Raw genomic sequence first — 25,030 nt, forward strand, 5'->3', positions numbered from 1 at the left:
TGAAAATAAAGTTTCCTTCCATCTGTACTGCCATCTTGGTGACTATAACCATCCTTCAAAATCATAACTATGTATAAGTCTCTCTCTCTCTCTCATCAAGTCCTACCATGAACTAGGGCAATGGATAACGACAAAAATTCTTACACGCCACGACCTAAACGGCTAAACCCGAGACACGGCCAACCGCCTACAGCCGGTTTCCCAAGGAGACCAGCGGCTAAACCCGAGGCACCGGCAACCGCCTACAGCCGGTCTTCCAAGGACACCTCCGGTTGGGGTGCGTTCCGGATCTATCCGGTATTAAACTTCCTTCCGGTTCGGTGTTACTTGCCCAGATTCCTTCGTCTGGGGCCTCGAAAATTCTCCAATCTCTTGACCTCTTATAGATTTACGCGCGAAGATCTATCTTTAAAGGTAATAATATCCTCTTCTCGAATTTATTGGGTTGGTTTGATGATTGTATTTGTCTGAGTAGTTCTTTTCCCCAATTTTTCGTTCATGGAACCGTTAACGCTGTGATTTTTTAATCATAATTTGCGATTATTCTTCTTAGCTGTGCTTCCAAATTATCCGTGGATTATATGCGGATCTATTAGGGTTAATTTGGTTGTATTATTTTTTATTTTATTTTTTTGATTCTGGTTACTCGATCTTATATGGTTGGATGCATAGGTTCCGATTTGTTTCCATTGATTCATGCGAGTTTCCGTTGATGGAACAAGTGCGTTTATGTAATAGGAGGTGGATCACCTTTTTGGAATTTGAATCTATAAGAAATTGAGGTTCTTTTGCATGACCCCTTTTTATAATTATGGATGGTTGAACGTGTACGGAGGAAGAAAGGTATCATCTTTTTTTCGTGTAAATAGTTTAAAATTTCATTAGGTTATTAATTGGATGGAATGAAAGGATTTGGTTAAGCTTTGGTAATTATTTGATGGTGTGAATGAGTTACTAAACATAAAATGAGTTAAACGAAAAGTGACCTTCATTTGCTGTTTTATTCGGCTCTTCTTAGTATGATTTATAAACAACATTCATTAGGATTACTAAATTATGATTTAGTTAATCTAACTTTTGATGTATTTGGATATAGATGCAACTGTTTTTTTGATGCACTCCCTTGTCAACTCAGACGGTAAAGTATCATTTGATGCTAACTCTAGAGAGCAAGATATCATTTGAGAGGGGGACTGCCTGATGTTTTAGGCTGTCGGGAAGTTTATCTATTGAGAAGCATGTGATTCTTAAATAATTAATACTGTCTTTTAATTTCTCTATTGAGTTTTTGGATGCATAGAAATGAGAATGGAGTTTCAGTGGTGAGGAACAGTTTGTGAATATGCTTTTTGTTGATATGTCTGATAGTGCTTGATGGTTGAAGTTTCCCCCTTATTGGTTGAAGGTGTGTTTCAGTACATCTCTCTGCGTATTTTTTTTCCTGTTGGATTCTGAAAATATAATGATTATCTTTGTTAGGGTCTCTATATTTTAAAAATATTTGCTGACTATATGTATGTTTTCTTATTGATTTTATAAAATACCTCCTGGTGCATTTTGATTGACATGAGTACAATCCCTGAAGGGTTTTTATTTTTAATATGATTGAATTGGTCTACCATCTGGGCAAATTCAGAAAGACACATTTTTGTGTTGTTACCATCTTTACCTGTCTCTTTTCATCAGTTCAATATTTATTAATATATCTAGCAAAATTAGTATTGTGTTTAGCTGTATCTTATTGAACTTGTGATGTTCGTCTAGTTAGGTTTTGGGAAATGGCTGATGATGAGAAAGAGAGAGAGGGCACACCCTCCCGTGGGGCTGAATGGGAAGTTGTGTCTCTAACTGCATCTACTTATGCTGCTGCACCTGGTCCAAAAGGATTTTTTGAACCAGCTGATGAGAATAAAGACAAGGAGTTCAACAAAAATGAAAGCGAATCTTCTGGTGCGTTATTTATGTCTGATCACTTTGTTTTTCCACCAAACGAGCACGAGAATCTACCAATAGAACCTGAATTCAGTGAAATTCATTGTGAAGCAGAGGGTCAGAAGGGGAGCCTTGCTGAGGATGATAATGAACCAAAGCAAATGTATGAAGAAAATGTGCGGAGTAAATCTGATGATATCCCACATGGAATTCAGTATGGTATGGAGTATGAAGAGGGCAAGGGATTGCAAGAGCTGAATTTGGTTCAGGAAGAGCAGGGTATGTATGTGGATCCTGAATTTAGTTCTTTTCATTCTGAAACAGGCAGAAGTGACTTATTGCCTCATGCTGAGAGCACAGAGTTCTATGAACATTCTCCCCAAAATCTAGAATCTCCTCCGGAGTATGCAAAGAAGAATGAAGAGAATAGATCAGATGAAGATGAATATGGCCCTCCTTCTGAAGCTTGGTGGAAAAGGCATGCAGCATCTTTGTATCATCATGTGAAGGAGGCTAACACATTTTGGTCTGTCTGTGTGGCTGCTGCTTTAATGGGGCTTGTAATTCTTGGGCAGCAGTGGCAGCGTGAAAAATGGCAGCTTCATCAACTTAAATGGCGGTTTAGCATCAATGATGAGGTAAGCCAACATTCTTGCCAAGAATATGACAAGAATAGTACTATAAGTGAAATTTTAAGGATAGCATCAATGATGAGGTAAACTTATGAAGATACTCTACAACAACTGGCAGTTGTTATTGTTGAAGTAAGTATTATAATAATGTTTCACTCTCTTAGTATATTAATGATTGATGACAAGCTCCTGGAAAATACTATTCCTGTGCACAGTTTATTGCATGCTCCAGTTTACATGTTGACGTGGTAGTATGTGATCAGGGGCGGCTCAATACATTCCGGGGCCTAAGGCGAATCCAATGAACGAGGCCTTTTTTTTTAATAATAATTTTTTTTAATAAATATAAAATACTTAAAAAAATATGAAAATAGATAGCTATCAAGTACACTATTTTAACAAAGATACATGAATCTAACAAAGATAGACAAGAAGCCGTTTCAATTTAATATAATTCTTGAATGGAAGCACATAAAAGTAATTACTTTAAATGAAGGGCCATGAAACTGATTAAATAACTGAGATAATGCTTGGCAATACTGTTTACCATGTCAAGCAAGAGCCGAATAGGAAAAGGTCATCCCATGGCACTTCATGGTCAAGGTAAAGAAAAGAATTTGTCCATAAAGGAACCTCTCTATAAGAGAAAGTAGGGTCATTATGGAAAATTCACTCCATCTAATTAATAAAAGTCCCGTCCCACCATCTCCCCTTCGAGTACCCAAGCAACAACTGCAACATCACAGCACAGCAGCCATTCAACCCCCTCCCTCCTTTTCTCTCTCTACCACCCAAGAGGGGAGAAGAAACCGAGAGGAGAAAACTAAAAGAATCTCCACCCTCCAAGAAATCCATCTCGAATCCCCCTATCTTTCTTCCGGATGGCCCAGCTGGATCAGGAGTAATGTGAGGGAAGGAAAACCAAGACCAAAACCAAAAAAGAGAAGGGATGAATGATAAGAGTGACTTCAGGCATCTATCAAGCCAACCAAATCCCTCCTCTCTCTCTCTCTCTCCCCCCACCCAAAACAAAACTACTATCCCCAACATCCCAAATTGCCCCTCTGCAGGCCAGGAAACTCTCCACCTCCCTTCCATCAAGGGGGAAGACTCGTAGCCAGCTCCTGATCCCGTTTTATATGGGGCCTTTGCTTCCTTTTGGTCAGCCTCCCGGGGGCCTTCCATTGGCCCGGAGCCTTAGGCGACCGCCTCGGTCGCCTAGGGCTCGGGCCGGCCCTGTATGTGATTGGAAGTGGTTTCGAATTTAAGGAATGCTTCCAATCAAGAGCCACCATGTCAGCACAAAGTGGGATTATGCTAAACTCACTAGTCGCTCAGTATGGTGTAAGGTCCTAACAGTAGACCGGTTAGCTCTACATGACCTATTTATGTTGGCCTAGTGCAAAAATTCCTTACAAGAATGCATTGTATTGTAAATTAAGTGCCAAACTTTTTGCCCACATGCTTTGATTTTACCATTGCTTATCCTCTTCTTTCCTCGTATTAGTGCTTGGTTATTGCCTATACTCTCTGCACTTGATAATATTTACACTGAAGGTGTATTTTGGTCTTTGATTTTGTTTTAGATTCCTGTGAATTTACTTTTCATTTTGCTGTCTTTTCATGTCTTCTGATCTCATGCATTATTCGTTCTTTAATATCTTTCTCTTTTTACTGTTGAGTTTTTTGTGCATCTTGATTATAAATAAACTTAGGATCTAAAAGTGCATGAAGTACTATATTGTTCAATCTTACTACACAACGATAGCCGTGCTATATTTGTGGGTTTGTAACTCTCTTGATTTGGATCTGCCTTCTTCTTTCTTGCGACTTTGGAGGAAAGTGGCCACTTTTTTTTTTTTTTAACTTTTCAATTATGCAATCTTTATTTTTGCAATTTTGTTTTTAGTTATTGCAAGCTCCTACTTGGATTAGCACCTAGTTGTTTGCATTTGTCTGTTTGGCATGTGATACTTTTAATAGCCTCTCATTTCTGAATCCTTGACTGCTAGGTTCTTATCCTAACTTCAAAGTATTGTTTTGGTAACCATAATCTGTTGTGCCGGTACCGGGCACCATACCAGTTGTCCGGTGGCACGAGTCGTTATGGGCCTGCGCCATGTCGTACTGGGCCTGTATCGACGCAGGAGAGGGCGAACGTAGACCGTGGGAGAGAGAAAGAGAGAGAGAGAGAAAGGGGAGAGAAGGAGGCCAGCTTTGGTGCAGGAGGCAGAGGTTGCGACTGGGTCTCCTGTTTCGTTCAAAACAGGGGTCTAGCCGCTCAATTTTTTTCGATTTTTAAGTAAAGTTGGCAAGTCTTGCGAAATTATTTAGCAGTAGGATCCCTGTTTCGAACGAAACAAGGGACCTGGCCGTAGCCTCCGCCTCCTGCATCAGCGTCGGCCCTCCGGCCCTCTGTTGGCCCTCCGCCGGCCTCCCTCCATCTTCTTCTCCCTTTCTCCCTTGCCTGCTTTCTCTTTTCTTATGTTTTCTTCTCCCCCTCCGGCGACGGCGTCTCGATTTCTTTGCTGGAACCATCCTGGTTCGCTGCCAGTACTGCTCGGGACGCCTCGAACAGGGCAGTTAGGGACGGTTTTGCCGATCGTGCTTGCAACAATTGGTGTGATAATTTGTGTTTGACATGTGAAATGTTAATTGAAGCATTACATGTACACTTATAACTGAGACTTGGGTTTCTAGTCTTGCCACAGATCTATTTATGTTTCATGCTTTCCAACATGTTTAGTCTTGTTTGCCATTTGTGTTCTAAGTGAATCTGCTTACAGTGTGAAGCCCAGAGGGAAAAAATGTTTGTTTATAATTATCCACCACCCCATCTCATAAGATATTTCAACCATGTTGATGAACCTTTTTCTCTTTTGATGAGATCTCAGCTGTCTGTTATGATCAATTAGTCCATTCTTCAATGAGATGGCACAATAATAATCCCAACTATATTCTTTCACATTACATGGCCAGTTGCCACACTGACATTCACCTAATCCTTTATCAGATAGCCAGGTGTGCACTGGGCATGCCCTTTATTGGCATCAATGATGAAAGTGGCATTCTAATTGTAATCAATGTCACAAGATATTGTGCTCGGAACTTTTTCTTCTTTATTTGGAATTATTAAAAGTCCCTCGGTATATTATTGATGTCTCGATTGAGTTTAGGCAGCCTCTCGTGATCCTATCCAAACATTGATTATTTCAGTTCCTTTATCATGTTAAATGTTATCTTCTGAGTGAGAATTCACTGTCCACCCTTAGCTCTGAACTGATGTCACTTTGATTGAGCAAGACTGTTGTATTACTTGCAAAAAATTGGATCATAGGCCAATCTTTCCTGGACTATATTTCATCTGTAGTAGTATGCGTTTATTATTTGGAGAATTATAACTGTCAGAGATGAGGCATCTTTTATTTCTTGTCTTTCAAATACTCTTCTATGATAATAATATTAAATGAAATAGTTTGACTAATATCTATGATGCAACATTGTAATCCATGCAAGAAATCACGGGCCATGTACTTGGGTGGTGGGCCCTTGCGGGCAGAATCTCAGTCACGGTAGAGATATTTGAGGGGTTTTAGGGTTGTGCACCATCATGGCGTTGTTTTTTATTTTTTTCTTCTGTCAAGTTGCATTTCGAGCCAGTTGTAATGGCACTTAATAGATATCTCCTTGCATGGTGGACAAGTGAATGCGATATCTCTTTTTATTTGGAACCTTGAAGTTATGAGGAGCGTCTAATTTAGACAACCATGTAGATGAGAATATATCACCTGGGTTCTTCAAAACTGTTCTGAATTTCTATGGATGGTGTGCACCAAATTTCATCAGGTCACATGATCTTCTTTCTGGGGCCTATACAACAAAAAAATAGCAGTTTAGATGTTCCCTATATCATGAAAAATTTTGGGGATACTTCAAAACTGTTCTGAATTTCTATGGATGGTGTGCACCAAATTTCATCAGGTCGCATGACCTTCTATCTGGGGCCTATACAACAAAAAATAGCAGTTTAGTTGTTCCCTATAGCATGAAAAAGTTTGGGTATGGATGACAATCTGCTGCTTCCAATTCGTGTCGTTTTAGGTCAGTTTGACGCTGCTGCTGTACATGGTTCTCTGTTTTTGGTATTTTGCTCACTGACTATTCGATTGCACTTGACAGAAGGTGATCAAGATGCTGGGACCGCTAGGTCGATTCAAAGATGTTCTGGTAGGAGGTCACCGGCGGAGCATCCGTGATGGTGCTGCATCAGCCACCCTTTGAATTGCTAATCATGATGATGAAAAGCATGTAGTATTTGTAAAAGATGGACTTTTTTTTTCCAGGAAGCCTGGGAATTCAATTTATGTTTCTGACACTAAGGGGACACCACAGTTTTACTTTATTATGGTTATCTCTTTTGTACATTGTTTGTGTCAATTTTCCTGATTTCATGCTTATTTTCATGGATATGTGTGGCTCTAGCTTTGTGAATTGAGCTAATTTGGTAGATCCTTCAGATGGCTTGGCTGCATACAACGTCAGTCGGAAGTATATTCAGTAGATATGGGACATGTTGTTCTGTCGGTAGATAATGAGAATATATTTCCCATCATCAAATCCTTGTCTGTAAATATATTTTACTTTATAATGCGATCTCTGTAAACTGCTGGCTCTCCGGTTTTCCTTCACAATCCTAGTCTCTCTTCTCCAAGTGCATTTCCTTATGTGGCATCAAAAGCACTTGCATTGAATTCATCTAGGTGCCCTAGCATCTTAGATGGAAAACTATACTCGTTGGCAGTGCATGTTCTTACTTTTTATTTTATTATTATTTTTTTGCTAGACCGGGTGATTTATATAACACGTGTACGGATGCACCCAATAAAATTAGAAAACAAAATATCATGGAGCTCCCGAGGCAGTTTTCCATCTCCTGCCTATAGGGTACTACTGGCATGGTTAGCCACATACGTGGCCACCAAATCCGTAGCTCCGTTGGTTTTTCTAAACATATGCTTCGTCTGGATCACTCCTCCGTTCCTCATCATCATCCAGATATCGAGAATCAAGGGATGGTCAGCAGCACCGACCCCTCGGACCCCTCTGGATTTAGCTGATGACCGTAGTCGAGTCACCCTCCAAAATGACTGAACTAGCTAAGAGCATACGCTGAGCATGTCGAAGATCCGCATAGGCAACTCTTAGCTTCGTCTGGCCCTGGAGCCTTTGCATGTTCTTATTCGCATCACCAAAAATAATGGTAAACGCTGGAATTTTGAAATTGAGTGAATATGATCCGATCGAGGAGAAGAAATTTTTTTTTCTATCTATTCAACTTCAATCACTCAAAAGAAATTTAGAAGAAGATAGAAGTATTACGAAAGTAAGACTGAAAATTAATCTAAAATCAAGATACATCACCTCTTTTTATAATGGCGAGAGAGGTTGTCCATGCACAATTTAAGTCAGATTCTTCTTCTTAGTTTTAATGGAACTTTATTTTCTAAAATAGACATGACTAGCAGAAACAAACTCGAATAAGCTAAAATTCTTCAGGAGGTAAATCCCAACTTTTATATCTATTTTGCATTGTTCTACCTGATTATTCTTGGATTGAGAGATACAACCGGTCAAATCTTACTAGAAAAAAAATCTTTTGGTTGGACCATTTGATTCAAGCCCTAAACAGTGGAGTTTCGACCTGATCACTAGCGCTACTGCCTCCTAAAGGGTAAAGTTGCTGGATTTAAAAAAAGATCATTTCAACCGGACGTTGTATAACCAAGTTACGATCTCTAAAAAATTGGCTTGCGACTCAGCTTCTCGATACGACGGATCTTGCTCCTGGACTCTATTTAGTTCTATCATAGTGGCCAAAGTGATCCACATTGATTTAAGAATCTTTTGGATCAAAATAAAAAAAATTGATAGAGATTCCAATTTGTTTCACCATAATATTATAGGATTATTGATGCATTATATTGAATCTATGAGGACCAAATGCTTAGGTGGTGGTGTAAAGGAAGGAAGAAGAGACAATAATGAAGCTTGGGAAGTCAGGCTGTCAGAGGGGCCGTGGGGTAGCTGAGGCCGGTTATTGTGTTGCCGGACTTCCCCCACTTGAATTTATATAGGAATATATTTAAGGGAGTTCTCCAAGGATGATGTATTGGGTGATCCTGTTTTCTGATGAAATATGAGAGTCAAATTACATAACAAACGACATACGTTACGACTGTCACAACGACATTAGGTTTAACTTTGACCTTCACAATATCTTTTCATATTTTTGGTGAATGACTTTCACATTATTCATGTGTGGAAACAATAAAAAATAATAAAAGGACAAGAATACAACTCCAATGCCTAACCTCGATAAAATCAATGTAAAGTGTTGAGAGTTTTTTAATACGTGCAGCATGGCATGCATCAAACTTAACCAAAGAGATAATAGAGTTTTAGGTTAATTCTATCATTATATAAAAAAATATTAGTTGGACTAGATCGATCGCATATATTAGAATAAAATGAATTCATTTAATAATTTCACCATAGGATGAAGTAAATCCATCTAAGATGATTTCAATGTAAGTCTCCGATAGACCAGGTTCATCTAATAATTTCTTCCAATATACCGATGAGAACATGAAACGTTTTTCCCTAATGCAATTAAATTCCCATCACCTAGGTCTGTATCATCGAATCCTTCGTTGAACTCTCACTGTATTGTGATTGCCATCCTTCCATGATCTTCCTAAGCATCAGTTGTTTTTCCCCCTTCCACATGATCTACATTTTTTCCCCCTCTTGCTTCTCCCCCCATATCTCGTACAGAAATCCATGGCTTTCTGTGGGACTTACGACAGACGCTTTCCGAGTAATAAACACGGCAAGGGAACTCCATTGTTACTATCTAAAATAAATAAATAAATAAACAGAGTAGAATTTTAAGATGGAGTACAAATCCAGAATTTATATTGCAATAGTAGAGCTGTATGTATATATAATTATTTGTTACTTTTATGGTCTACAAATTTATATTTAATTTTATTTTTTCACGTTTCTTTTCAAATGGTTGAGTATGGTCAGCTCGACCTTAATAGAGAATGCATAGACCAAGATATACTGCACCGGTCTGAATCAGATGGTACAGAGCATATCGTATTATACCGGTTCGGTACCGGTATCCAGTACGGATGATGTACCGATATTCAGTATGGCAAAAAAATCTCATATCGTATTGTACTGATACTAAACTAGTATGACACTGGTATGGGGTGCTGTCTTATATAAATGGGAGAAGGCTGTTTGATTATAATTATCAAAATTTGATATCTAATGTGAGCTTAAAATTTGGTTTATGATCAATGCACTAGCTCATCTTGTTCCTGGCTTGACTTGTTGAAGCATCTCAAAGTGTTACGAGGCCAGAGTATCACTATTAAGTATTCTAGCCGTTTAACCAATTTTTTGGTCTAATTTCTTGGGGTAGAATCTACAAAAGTAGAGACTTTAAGCCTTCAGCCAACTGAACATAGAGCTCAATAATCTAATTAGAAATATCCACACTGATTTGTATCATCCATGGTCCTATAGATGATATCTCAGAAACTTTACTGCAATAAATTACCTATGTGAATTAAACATGCGAAAAATTGAGATCATAAGGAGACAGGATCTTTAATCTTTGAAGGTCCCAATTGGTATGGACTTATTTGAGATGCGCTAGTCAAATCCGAGTCCTTGTCTCAAACCTTTGCGTTCACCCTGTCCATTTCTAAATTATTCAATAGCACTCTTTGATTATAAGAAGTTTACTCAGGAGTACATTTAGTTATATATTGAAGTCATATCCATAAGGACTATACGGATATGTATTTAGTCCCACATCAGTTATTCGCTGGAAAAATTTTAAATATTTATATAAAAATAAAAAACTCAAAAAATATTTTTTTCGGCTAGCTTTTTTTTAGACATGGTCCCCAAACCATGAAGTCCACGCCTACGAGAAGCCCAAAACATAACAAGAAGCCCAATAGGCAGAAACTCTGGCCCAATCTTAAATTTCTAACTCAACAATGGGCTACATGTGTCTTTCTTAACATTCTTTCTCCGCCTCCTTAGAACTGATTTTTAATTTCTAAATGATTTTATTACGGCTCTCAAGTGACTCTGTCCTAACTTGTTAGCCTTTTCAGACTCAGCTCATGAGCATCAAACTTAAGCTTATTAACTACATTTATGCCATTACGAGCTCCTTTTATTGTTATATATGCATGTATATATGTTTTCTCTAAATGCAAGAAGACAGGGATCCATAAATTTAATGATTACCTTGTAATGTTCTTTACATTAGCGACCTTTCTGCAGACCTCTATGAGCAGCCACCTTGAAGCCTGCTAACGTATAAGGTGGCTTTTCCTCTGTATTTCTTTGGAAAAAAAAATTTGTCTTTAAGAGAGGCTATTGTCACTAATGATAGGGGAACCTATCAGCCTTTTTGGGAAAAGTTCGTCCCGGGTTCACCCGTAAAGTGAGTGAGAAGATCCTCCCCAAGACGAATCGCCGGACTATAAGCCCCGATTGCACTGACTTGCGATCTTCGGATTGATGAACTGGTCGTCCCCCTCCTTCCCCCGCCGCCTTCCGACCCGCGGGAGTATACAATGAAAACTTCCGGACACTCATGCCCGATCGTGAGACTGCCTTTTCTATAAAAAAAGTGGATGACATGATTAATTTTTATGACTTTCCTTATTTACCCAAATTAGAAATTCTGGGCCAGACCCGGGGCCTCTAAAACCAAATCTTACCTACATTGGATGCACCAGCGCGGCCGTGCATCGCAATAATTACCGAGATGCATGTTTATAGGCCAAATATCGAGACTAGCGCAAGATAAATGGGACCTATAGGATTGTGCCTCGATGATTGGCGAGGTGCACTGCCACGTGGTGTGCATGGTGCAGAATATAATTTCTTCTAAAAAGCCGGCTGCACTGGAACAAGTGCCAAGTATATATGTTCTTAGTAACATCAGCCTAATTATTGGCTCTCTGCAACGAAAAATACAATTGTAACTACAAAACTAACAAACTCTAAGAAAAATCATCTTATTTATTGGTTCCTTTTTAGATTTACTGATACTTCAACCTTAACATTGCCTAAGCTGATGGATGCTTGTGTGTAGTAGGAGTGCATGGATGTGGGATGGTTGAGATAGACACTTAAATGCAGTCATGCATGCATGTTGGAAGTAGGCTTCAGCCTTTTCGCCCAAATAATTAGAAGCAGGCTTGATCGTTAGTATTACAGTCTACGTTTTCCAACACTTTTTTGAGTGTTGGCATTAAATATGGCATTTGTGAGCAACGGATTGTCCTCAGATTAGAAAGAGAAAAAGAAAACACTTTGGCAAATTTGTGAGCCTGCTGGCTGCTGACCGCCGGGAATTGCCGACCGGCCGCAGCTTTGATGACAAGTTGAGCTCGGCCCAAACATTTACATGGTCTGGTAAGCTTGCAGCAGCCCAAACTCACCGTAGAGAGAAACAAAAGTTCATCCAAACCAAGCTTCTGATAGATCGATATTGTGACATGAAGATTGAACAATATATATGTACTATTTTAATGCTAACATAGGAGAATCAATTGAAGATTATTTGTATTTGAGAGGCAAAGGAGCTGCCAAATTTATTGAGGATGCACCATCCGAGAATTAAATCCAAAATGTATTGTAGGTAAACAGCCGGTAGAACCACTAAGGAAAAGAAATTCACAAATATGAGTCCATGCATTGATTTCATTTTGGTCATAACTATCTCTCGGATCATTCTAACAATAAAAAATAGTTCTCTACGGATATCTACGTATCTCCAGCTCTCTTGCCAGCTCAACTTGTCGATCAAACGATGATACATATCCTGCAAAATCAACAATCAATCAAATCTTCGAACGACCAGTATAATAACAACATAAGACCGTTAAGGTATGACGCAATCTTGACGCACAAGAAAAACCATAACCAGCCAGATTGGTGGATAAGAAAAGAGCTTAGTTGCTCATCCATAAATCTTGAGATCTTAATCATGCAGATCGACATCCTTTCTTCTATAAATATCAGGCATAGAGACTCTCTGGATATGAGAAAATGCTTATGCCATACTTCAATTCTACCATTTCTTTCTCATCTCTCTTATTTCTTTTCGAAATTCTACCCAACTTAAATATCGAAGGATTCCCAGATAGTTTTTTCAGTTGCAGATCAAGTTCTGTATGGTGTGATGTTTTTCCATTCGAACCGAGTAAGAGCAGTATTATTCATCGGCTGGTCAATCCGGTTCAGATTTCGAGCAGTAATAACATATATAGATATATACCGTCAGCAACCATGATGGTATATATACCGGGTTATAATTTCTCTGACGCAAACCTGAGTGTCTGCACAGCTCTGGGCTGTGATAAAACCTTTAAGCAGAGCGTAGTACTCCTCGAGAGCTTTAAGGAGGCGGGTCCAAAGGCCAGACCCAGACTTTATGGGAGATGAGAGAGCAGTTCATTCTCTTTCCCCTTGCTCTCTCTGTTGAATTCAATTAAATATTTTAAAATTTGAAAACCGCATTCCAAACATAGCAAGCCGCAGCAAACCAAATATTTAACTTAGTCAACAGCCAAATGACAAGCATCCGCGCACAAGAAAGAGAGCAAACATAAAAATATTCTCAAAGGAAGCAAGCCAAGACAAGTATTATGCATCCACGTGCAAGAGCTAACATGGAAAGACCCTCCAAAGAAGGAACAAAGTATGGAAGGCCAAGATGCAACAAGCTGCAGGATCAAAAGAGCACAAGAAAATACGTCATCAATCCGTGGAAGGAGAGTGTGCTTCTTTTGACGCGCCTGAGCCTATATAAAGAGCTCTAGGGAACATTTCAAATACAATGAAAAATTCCTCTTCTCCCTCTTGTTCTTATTCTCTTCTCCACATAATTTCAATTATTTTTCTAAGTTGCTTTTGAGCTATCTGCAAGCGTGAATGTCCTCTTCTTTCTTCCCTGGAGGCGCACTGATGGGGAAGACGTTGTTCTATACTGAATCGTCGTATCTCTAGAAATTGTGCCAGCGGATCCGTGCATTAAGGGCATAAACTTTTTTACAATAGCGCGTCAGCGTGCTTTGATCCACATAGCATCTTCTTTTATTTATTTATTTTATTATTTTATTTTCAAGTAAATAATTTACTTATTTATTTTTTTATTTACTATTTATGAATATTAGAAATATTCAATTATTGATTTATCACTTATAATTGTGCATCTAGGCTAACACTCTCTAGGCCTCGAACACACGGGCTGATGCTCTGGAGTCCGCGCTTACAACTAAATGGGGGTGTTCTGGCTCTTGGAATATGAGAAAACGACGAGGCCTGACAGGGAATTCCACCGTTCTTCTGGCTCAAAATCAGTGACGCTGAGAACAGCATTGGAAGTTATACCCACCAAAAAAACGAAAAAAAACAGCATCTAAATCTGCATGGGAGCCACAGATTAGGAGCACCTAGCCTCTTACCATGCTTGGAACGTGAGGAAGAAATATTTGTCATCAATATCTCATCAGGAACTTAGGATAAGGTTTGGTGGAATTCTCTTTTGGTCGATATAATTCAGACAGAAACTAGCTCTTGGGAGATGATGTGTGGTCTCTAACATCCCTTCTTATACAAATAAGAAACCACAAATCATGGTTACTCTATATATCATGCACCGGTGAATAGAGTAGTTCCAGCGAACGAGGCTCTTATCTCTATATATGGAGAAGTTATTTCTATATTTCAAACCAATGACATCTAGGTCTCAGTAGAGCAACCTAAATATTGCGCCAATATCTGCCCTTTTAAGCTAAATATTAGTTGATGTAATATTATCAATCATTTATTGTAGTTAGTCGATCTTTTTTTTTATATAAATATTTTGGATGTAAACAATATTATAATTTCCCTTATATCCTCTTAAGAAACATGCCAAGTTCTCTTTCTGTCTTAAAACATGACAATTATTTTATCGTTAATAGTAGCATTTGGTTATATCTGTCTAGCTTTGTTTTTGTATCCAAATCTATTTGGGTATGGATAAAAAATTGAGTATATAACTAATATTCATATATGTTAAGAAAATAAATATGAATACGATAGACCACTATCCGATCTATATCCGAATATCTAATTCTTCTGTAAAGCTATTTAATTTTATATAGCACTCATGAATTTTTTAAAAAAATAAATAACCATATTAATATATTATTAATTTGATTTACCTTCTATTTAGTAATACCTTTAATTTTGTGGCCATCAAGTTTCATCATCTGACTAATATTCATATTTATATCTATACTTTCACTTTTCGATTTATATCCATATTTATTTAAATAAATATGAATATAATTTTTTTTGCATCTGACTAATATCTATATTCTATCTGTTTCATCAAACAAAAAAGAATGTGAATATGAATATACTGACATCCGATCTAGTTTTAGCCCATATATATATATATATATATATATAACCTAAAATTGCTAGGTACACTATTGACACTCATTTCGAGCCACAATGAAATGTATAGCGGGTCAAGTCTCAGACATATTAAATTTAAACGACCAAGATAGAGATCTAGTGGATAAAAGAATCGCAACACAAGTATATAATGAAATGAAAGCCTAATTCAAGCAAAGCTGTGCCTTAGCTTACAAGGTTAAGCACATACTAAACAGTGGCTAGATGGTTCAATATCATGTTAGACTCCTTGAGGGACATGTGGTAGCTCCTAATTTGTTGTCATAAGTTTTCAGTTGCCAAATTTTATTAAAATATACAGATTAGAAGTGATACGTGTTTGCTTTGTACTAGGCTATTTAATCTCCTAGTATAAGAAGGCAAGAAGATTTTTTTTTTTTTTTTTGTCGTGTTCTAATCAATCAATGGCCAAGTCTCGGAACTTTGCTACCTGCTAATGAGACAAGGAAAGAGATGATGCACATTTTGGACTTGCATCCAGGTACCATTTCATTTTCGTGATTACGTTTACAAGTAGCTAGGAGGCAAACTCCTTAATTCATTTAATAACAAGCATGTGGCCGCACCTCCACAGCTGCCACCAACACTAACAACAACAACAATAACAACAACAACAACAATAATGATAGAATTGTTTTGATTCGATTAAACAAATAATCCACCACATACGTGTTGTTTTGAAGCACCCTCAAGATAGGAATATTAATGCGCATTGTCATCACTTTTTCCTTAATCTATGAGCTGTGTTACAATGTTTTTCCATGATTTTGATTAGAAAACAGCTAAAAAACGTAATTGCCGGTGCCTTCAGGTATGGGTTTAGTGGCACGCAACTTCGCTAGATTTGGTGGAGCAAGACTTCCGTCGGAGTATCAAGTGGAAAGAAAAATTTTGTTTTCAGTAATGTCAATTGCCTTTTTGGAGGTTAGCTGATTAATAATTTGGATGAGAAGAGCAAATGCCATTAGCCTATCAAAGTGGGGTAAGCATGTCTCAATCTATCCGATTTCGTATTTGTTATAGTCTTAACTCCACGACTTTTTAGTCCCGGCTGTGGATTGGAGGCTTCATCATGCTTCGCTCACTTGCCGTCACGACCACCCAAGTTATTTTTTTGTTGTTTACCTGAAAGCGGGCCAGATAACATTCTTTCGGATCTATTTTTTATCCTTATCTATCTAGATATAAATAAAAATTTGAGCATCCAGCTAATATTTTTATCCATATCCTTATCCTTGTTGCTGAAACAATGGATATGGATAGATTATTTTTCAATTTGTATTCAAATATCTGATTCTATTTATAATTCTATTTAATTTTATATAGCATTTATAATTTTTTTTAAAAAATAAATGGTTATATAAATATATTATTAGCTTGATTTATCTTTCACTTAGTAATACTTTTAATTCTTTAAATATTGACAACAATAATATTATTAGATATTTGATATAAATTGTAGAGATAACATCATATTTGACAACATTAATATTATCAAATATGGCCATTATTTCACTGAAACTTTTCATTATATTTCATGCATAGCTGCCGATAACTGATTGGCATTTTCGATTGAAAATCTTATTAAAAATTTTAAAAAAACAACAATGTTTCATTTTAGTAAAGAAGGAAGAATCTCAATGTATACGTCAGTCATTTCAATGATATAATGATTGATAATGCATTCAATGTTGTAGATAAGTATGGATTTTGTTGTCAACGTTTCTTTGGAAGGTAGTTTGAAGCAAAACCTTTCGGGGCTGTAATAACAGTTAAAGTCTAGAATTATGTTATCTGTTGCCATTGAAATCCGGCTTGAGCTCTGCACCGGACTAAATCGGTGGCGGTGAGAGATTGGTAGGTTGCTTATTCAGAGCGGCAAGGTTGACCCTGGCTTGCTGCTGGTCTCCAAGCTAAGGTGGAAAAACTTGATGTCAGTAGTTAGGCTCGGATGGAGGCCTTTTTTTTTTTTTTGGTAAAACGGTCATGTTAATCTAGCGTGAATATAACCAACAAAGTCAATATACAATACATAGCATAAAAATGGGGGTACAATCTCAAACCATATCCATGATACCTCTTCGAAATGATGGGCAGCAAAGGAAACAACCCAATCAGTCATCTTATTCGCCTTTCGATACACATGAGCAATCTGAAACAAGTCACAGTCTCTCACTATCCATCGTATATCGCTAAGAAGAGGATGGTTGTCTACATATTGCTCAGCATGCTGAATCCAATCGATGACCATTGCGGAATCTCCTTCCAGGATGATCTCATTAGCCCCTATAACGCTCCTCGCATAGGTGATGTCCTCTCATGCCGCCCTAAGCCCTGCTCCTATGACTGTCGTGCCGCTGATATATCGCCCTTCTGCAGCAATCAGTCTGGAATTGTGATCCCGGATCACAAATCCTGTCCCTCCTCTGTCTCCTCCAGCTAGCACACTACCATCAAAGTTCGCCTTATGGTGACCTGGGGTTGGGGGTTTCCAAGTGACAAAAGTGACTCTGGGCGCTGTGATAGCGATGTGGGAACTCTAGGTGTCCCTAGTCCCTCTAAGTGAAGACTCCCTGATAAAGTAGATGAACTCGGCTGCATGTCGGACGGCTCTGTCCACCGCAGCTCGTGGGTGTGCCCTCCTATCCTCAAAGATGCCAGCATTCCTGTCTAACCATATGTGGTAAGCCAGGTAGGCACAGGTAACGCCCCACTCCACCAACTTTGGTCTCCTCATGGATACCCTCAGAAAATGTAACAAATCCTCCGCTGAACCCCAATCTTGCGGCAAGGATGGTGCTGCAGTCCTCCATACCTATATAGCCCGAGGGCAGTAAAGAAGAGTATGAGTGATGGTCTCCTCCTCATCAGGGCAATCCTCACACATGGGAGTAGTCCTGACACTCCGCTTAGCCAATACGTTCCGAGTCGGGAGACATCCTCAGGCCACTTTCCATAAGAATAAGGCCACTCGGGGATGAACACACAACCTCCAGATCCACCCACCCTCCATCCGTCGGGTGGTCTCCCTCCCCATCAATGCCTGTAGATCCCTAGCACGCACCCTCGTCCTCCCTGTTGGAGTCCAAACCAACCTATCCACTACCTCCCCACGAGGGATCGGAAGCTCCAGAACCCTCTCGGCAAGCTGCTCTCCAAACACATCCCTGATTAGCACCTCGTTCCATCTGCCAACACTAATCAGCTTGTTGACCTTGCACCCCGACAGCCTCACCAAATCCACCATCATCGGCATCAAGGTCCGTCATACCAGTACCAATCGGTGTACCGGTGGTAGCCCGGACCGGTCCCATACCGGTCCGTACCGGTCCTATACCGATTCTCCAATGATAAGCTACTGGTACCGGATTCCATGTTGATCCGGTACCGGTCCTAGGCCGGACTGGTACGTACCAGCCTGTACCGGCCGGTACGGCAGACCATAGTCGGCATCTTCCCTAATGGCTGCTCAGTCACCCAAACATCCTCTAATACATCAATCGATCGCCCATCTCCAATCATCCATCTGATCTCTGGGAGCACCATCGGTGCGTATGCGTAAATCTCCCAGACTCAACTTGAAATAGTGAAAATACAGAAGTCTGCTTGCCAGAGTGTGTCCAAAAAGAGACCATCCGATGCCTAAGTCAAGCGTTGAATTTAGAAAACAATGGAGGTTTCGAGATTGTGGAAAGATAGCGTGGTAATGGAGTTGAGAGAACTTACTTGAGGATCCCTTGAGGTATAGTTTTTAGAAGCGAGGATCGACACTTGTTGCTGAGCAAATCAAGCATGACTAGTTTCTGTTTTAGTAACAACCTGCGTATCCTGCTCGGCATCATGCCCGCATATCTCAACTGTATGGATTTCTCATATATCGCGTACTTAAGAAAACTGCATGCGATCATGGTCCGACCCATCATCAAGTGAATGAGAGTTTGAAATTTGAATGACTCTACGCATGCATCTATGGACAACAACGTGATGAGTTTTTATTGGTGGGTCTGCCATATCAGCTATAGTTAGTTCTCAGGCGTATCAATTGCTATCTAATTAAATATAAAACCTCCCAATTAATTTAGTAAATTATTTTTTTATAAAAATTATAAAAATTCATAAATAACAATCCATACAGGGGCAGTCCATTCATAAATACCTGTAATCCCGTCCTTAAAATCTTGATGAACGGGAGATATTAATTACAACTATCAAAAACCTCTATTAGCACATGACAAATTTTTAACTTAAGATACATCTACGCCCTCGACATGATTCACAGACTGCAAATCTTGTTACCCAGATACATCTCCTGAATTATATAAAGAGCCTCAGTAACAATCCAACCAAAATTTAGGTGCTGTATTTACGATAGATGCTAAGCTGACATGCAACGTAAGTAGAGCAGCACTGCACCCACATGTAACCTGCTCTCAGAATTGCAAACACGACTCGTTCATTCATAAAATAGAGTCTCGGAGTGGTCCTCACATTGTTCATCAGTGCATTTAAAGTTCAGCAGCACATCGTACTATTCTTTTCCCCTCCTGAGAAAAACATCTCAAAGCTTTATACGCCCTGGTAATCTTAGTACAAGGTACGTTTGCTAAAACAGCACTCCATATAACCAGGGCACTGACGAGGGCCATGGTAATATTACGATGATTGCCGACAAAAGGAGAAGAACATGGACCCAGGGCCACGCCCCCCCTCCCCCCGACTGGTGCCACGCCCCGAGCCCGAGGCGCGGCAGACGCCGCATGCTCGCACGGCGGACCGCACAGGCGTACAGGCAACAGATTATATCAAAACAAATACAGATACTTAAAATTGACATAAATAATTAAAGTATTCAGAAGCAATCTTACAAAATTTCAAAGTAGCATATGCCAAAATAATTCAAATGTCCAAGCTAATCTAACTAGAATGCCAATAACTGAAGGAATCATTGAAAAATCTAACGCACTCCCCCAATCTCATACGATCAAGTCTTTGGATCTGAAAAATAGAGAAAACAAAATAATAAGCTACACTAGCCCAGTAAGCAACAAAATACCCCGGAGTGGGGTCAAAGCATATTAGATCAAAATACAAAATAATAACTAAAAATAAATCACAAATAAAATCATTTTTCTCTTCCAAAACTTATTATCATTTTTACAAAAACTCTGATATCATAATCTAAACATAATAGGCTATGGCCACGTAACCCAGTGGTATGGATTGCACAAGGTGTCAAATCCACTATTTTTATCCACCGATGGCAGCCGGTGTTCACAAAAGTGCCAAATCCATTATATTTATCCACCGATGGCAGTCGGTGTTGCACACAAGTGTCAAATTCACTATATTTATCCACCGATGACAGCCGGTGTCCAGAAACCACTATTCTAATCACCGGTGGCGCGGTGTCGAAACTGGTTCCTCATAGATTACAAGTCGACAGGTCCAACGTATAATCCCATTAGCGGGGCCAGAACAGAATAGAACAGATCATAGCCATGCTGAGAATACATATATATAGAAACAGATTTCATAAATTACCTAGTCATAGTTTACGGATTTCAGAGCATATAACGTAATTTTCAAATGAAATTTAACATGCCAGACTCATTTTACCAAATACAAAATATATTTCAAAATTTAATCCACTAATAATTATTTTATCAAATAATTTAGAAAAATGCATATTGAAGCATTAAGTTGCTTATCTCTTTTTGCTTTAAATCCCACTTCAGGCCAACATGTCAGATACACCTGTTTAATTAATTTATTTGTTAATTTCAGAGCTAAGCAAAACTAAAATCAATATTATTGGACATGGCCCAACAGGGCCCAAAGTTGGCCCATGATGGGCATGGCCCGATAGGGCCCACATCGAACACGGCCCAATGGGCCCACATAGATCCGGCCCAATAGGGCCCCCAAAGTTGTCCTCTAGATGGATTATTCATGCAACACTACCAGAAAACACGCGTATAGTGACGGAAAATTAGTGACGGCCCATTATCAGTCACTATTTGTGACGGATTAGTGACAAACAGATATTTGGTCACCGTGGCGTAAACTTAGTGACAGATTAGTGACCGACCGGTCACAAAATACGCGGGTAGGATGGGCGCCAAAACTTAGTGACCACTGTAGTGACGGAATAGCTGTCACAAAACTGGTAACCGAAATTGCAACGAGACAGTGACAAATTCACCCGTCACAAAAATTGCAACCCAAATGTTTATAAATTTTTAAAAGATTATTTTTGATAGTGACGGATTAGTGACAGAAATTTTCGTCACTAAATTTAATTTCTAATTCCAAAAATATTAAAAATAATATTTTTGAGCAATTATAAATAAAAAAAGATAAAAGATAAAAGGAGGAAATCTAAGTGCCGCGCTTAATTTCTAATCCCCCCCCGACCCGCCCGCCCGCCCGCCCGCCCGACGCCAACACCAAAATTCTAATCCCCCTAAACCCTAGCCCCTGCAGCCGCCCCTCAACCCCCCCACACCACACCCACACCCCCCCCCCCCTCCGGGCGATCCCTAACCCCTTCTCCTCCCCCCAACCCAAATCCAACAAATCCCTAACCGGAAGGCTGTCCACGGCAGGGATGACCGTCCGGATTTCCTAACCCCTTCTCCTCCTCCCTACGCCGACGAGAGCTACCTGATCTTCTTCGAGTCTCCTCGAATACAGATTCTTGCTTTGAGAGCTCACGTCCGAGGCCAGCATCGCGGGATTTCGTTCTGTATCTCTCATGAAATGCTCAAGATCGGGGCGGTCTTTCTGATAAGATCTATTCGCCTCGGATTTTTGATGAAATGCTTGTGATATTGCTTGAGGTACCCGTGCTTGTCCCTTTGTTACTATTTTTATATTTTTTTCTGGGTGATTTCGGTGTCTGGTTCATATAAAATGGTGGAACATAAGCTTAATTTATTGGGATTTTTTTTTCTTGTGATGTGATTTGTGGATATACAGCAAAGATTTGGATGATTCTGTGCTTTTTGATGTAATGGGGTAATTTTTTGGTTGAAGAAAAAGGTCTCCGCCGCTTCCAGGAGGCTGCAATTTGTGGATATACAGTAGAGATATTTGTTTAGCGCTATAGTTCATACTTCTAGGGTTTTCTGCCCTCATGATTCGTTCTTTATTTGTTTGTTTTTCTTTTGATTTTGTGCACAGGTGTTGATTCCGATACCAAAACCTACTGGTTTCACTGGTGCCGATCCTTACAAGATGTAAGTCTAATTAAATGTTCGTGTTTTTCTTAATTTGTCTAACATGTCATTTGAATATGCTTCTCTTTAGTCAATTTACTGTATCTGTGTAAGAATTGATGGCTGTATGATTTTCTCTCTTTATAATTGATTCTAAACATTTCATTGCTTTGTTGGAAAAATAATCTCAGCACAAGATAGATAAGCCCTGAATCATGTAAAACATATATCTAACAGCATCATGTACATCAATGAAACTTAATTTCTTTTTCTTCCAGATAGGCTACATTTGGGTATTTAAAGTTATTTACATAGGAGCTAGACTCTCTTCTATGAAATAAAATATATTGATTCTGCTGATTCATTTAGCTATAAATTTCCCTCACAGGCAAATTCAATCTTTGTTATTGATCTTCTTACTGGTATACAGATGTACTCATTTTAATTTAATTTTTAGATCTTCCAGAAGTTTGCTAAATTATATAACAATGCCTTTGAGAAAATCAAGATCAAGTGCTGTTGAGAAAGCCTTGTCTCCTGAAGAACAGCAAGCAAAGGTAAACATACTCATTTTAACCAACTAAATGCTTCTATTTATGCCTCTTAAGTTTTATGCATGACATCTTCATTCCGAATTTTGGTTATCACTTGAAGCATCTTATAGTGTTCACTTGAAAAGCATCTTATAGTTTTCACTTGAAGAGCATCTTAAGCTCCTTCATTTTTCTGAGAAAGCATGTTAAGATCTTTATGGAATATTATGTCTCACAACATTGTTAAGGGGTTCCTGTTGTATCATGCTTATCATATATAGGTAATGTTGATGCCTTTTCCAAGCAGATAAATGAAGTTCGAAGGATGATTGGTCCATTGTCGGAAGCACTGCCAGACTTTTGTTCAGATGCTTCAATATCAAGGTACCTCCGGTCAAGAAACTGGAATGCAGAAAAGGCAAGTAAAATGCTGAAAGAGACTGTGAAATGGAGATTGAAATACAAGCCAGAAGCCATTCGCTGGGTATGGGTGGAGTTCTTTATGTTCTTGAAGAACTGTAGTTTAACACAAGTTGGTCACTGACCAATCAAATTATTTCTGAATTTTAACTCCTCACAAATCTAAGAAGAGGCTAGATTTATTAAAACATTAAATCAAAAAGACACAATGACCATTTGCCCACATTTGGCAAGAGCGAAACAAAAATTGACAGAACGCAAAGATTAAGTGATCTACCTCCTTCATTTAGTTTATTAGTGTGCCATCATTCAACTGTACGAAGGAAGAATCTGCATCAAATTTTTATATCTTCAAAGCCCTTATTTTGAAAGAAAGTGCAGATAAGTTGCTATTTATCAACTGCATAGAATTTTTAGAGTCCACTCATTCTTGATATTTTGGTAAAGCCTACATGATTATAAGTTTGTTTGTAGCTTTCTGTTTCCTGATGTAATTTCTTGTTGACTACTAGGAAGATGTTGCCCATGAAGCTGCTACTGGAAAGATTTACCGGGCTGACTACTTTGACAAATATGGAAGATCTGTTCTTGTTATGAGGCCTGGATTTCAGGTGGGAGGGAAATATAAGAGAAAATTGTGAATATTTAATAGATTTCTTCATCATCTGACTCTCAGATTTCTGCATGACATGAAAGCCATATTGTGACTTTTTGCTTTTAATTTTGTATACGTGGTGGTTTTCTCCTTGAAAAAAGAATGAATGAAAAAACAAAGCCGTGTGGGCCACGTTCATTAGCGTTTCATCGTTCGAGTGTTACTTTATAATTGTACCAGTAGGTTGTGGTGATAATTTTCAGAAACAAAAGTTCTGAACTGGTGGACCAAAATTTTTCCTGTGTCTTTCATTTTTGGGATTATAGGTCTTGCTTGCATGTTATGTTTCAACAAGAAGGAACATGTCAGAGATAACGACCTTTTATATATTACTGTCTTAGGGATTGGGAACCATTTAGTGAGATTATCAGGCTTGTAATTGTTGGTTCTTTTGTTTTGTTTTGTTTTTTCCAGTTCCAGTTATGTAATTTCAACCTACTTATATTAATTCAAAAGGTTTCACTGTTTTTGTCTTCCCATCTTCTTTTTTTTCTGGTGCTGCAGAAGGAAGGGAAGCTCTCGTCAACTGAGTCTATAGTGAGGAAGGCAGAGGATGTGGTGAGCAGCATGCTGGCCAAGGGTTTTGTCCTGAGCAAGGATGCCCTCAAGAGAGCAATCCTAGGATAGGTCTTTGCATTCCTAGGAGGAATAAAATCTCTGTTATGACATACTTTTTGTACTTTGATTTTGATGGATTTAGGACATGTTGATGCCTATTTTGAATGACATGTTAAAAATTTTTTGCGTAATGTTGAATGCCTTTACTATTATTATTATTATTATTATTATTATTATGAGCCAATCAATGTACCAAATGTACCAGGTTATTGGAATGCGATCAGTGACTAAATTTGGTTACTGAATTGTTTACCAAGTATTGTGACGAGCAGCCATAAATTTAGTGATAGAATTTTGGTTACTAAAAATTGATTCTGCTCAATGAGTTGTGACAAATTAGTGACGGTAACCTTGTCACTAGATCAGTGACGGAATTAATAACAAATTTAGTGACAAAATTTGTGACCATGTCTGTGATGACTAAATTTGTCACTGAAGGTTGTGACAGATTTG

The 25,030-nt window shown here is 38.7% G+C and overlaps 2 protein-coding genes across 7 annotated transcripts; both read left to right on the plus strand.

Annotated features, from left to right (window-relative positions):
• The first annotated feature begins 208 nt into the window (after positions 1–208).
• On the plus strand, positions 209–6,986 carry ATI1 (mesoderm induction early response protein). Of its 6 annotated transcripts, none has more exons than XM_008811914.6 (5): positions 209–414; positions 1,769–1,950; positions 2,047–2,211; positions 2,293–2,570; positions 6,744–6,986. In XM_008811914.6, the coding sequence occupies exons 2-5, from the start codon at positions 1,779–1,781 to the stop codon at positions 6,843–6,845; spliced, it is 717 nt and encodes a 238-aa protein (XP_008810136.4). In that variant the 5' UTR covers positions 209–414; positions 1,769–1,778; the 3' UTR covers positions 6,846–6,986. The 6 variants fall into 6 exon arrangements, with proteins under 6 accessions (XP_008810136.4, XP_008810129.4, XP_008810130.4 ...); XM_008811915.6 differs by having other exon boundaries at positions 257–414; positions 1,765–1,950; XM_008811911.6 differs by having other exon boundaries at positions 257–414; positions 2,047–2,570.
• Positions 6,987–22,623: 15,637 nt separating this feature from the next.
• On the plus strand, positions 22,624–24,586 carry LOC149768084 (uncharacterized). The gene is made up of 4 exons (XM_089929928.1): positions 22,624–22,908; positions 23,192–23,368; positions 23,817–23,915; positions 24,464–24,586. The coding sequence occupies exons 1-4, from the start codon at positions 22,840–22,842 to the stop codon at positions 24,584–24,586; spliced, it is 468 nt and encodes a 155-aa protein (XP_089786054.1). The 5' UTR covers positions 22,624–22,839.
• The last annotated feature ends 444 nt before the right edge of the window (positions 24,587–25,030 follow it).

Source organism: Phoenix dactylifera, chromosome 3, assembly GCF_051530095.1.
Source record: "Phoenix dactylifera cultivar Ajwa chromosome 3, Ajwa_hap1_PhDact_Kaust_v1.1, whole genome shotgun sequence".
NCBI lineage: Eukaryota > Viridiplantae > Streptophyta > Magnoliopsida > Arecales > Arecaceae > Phoenix > Phoenix dactylifera.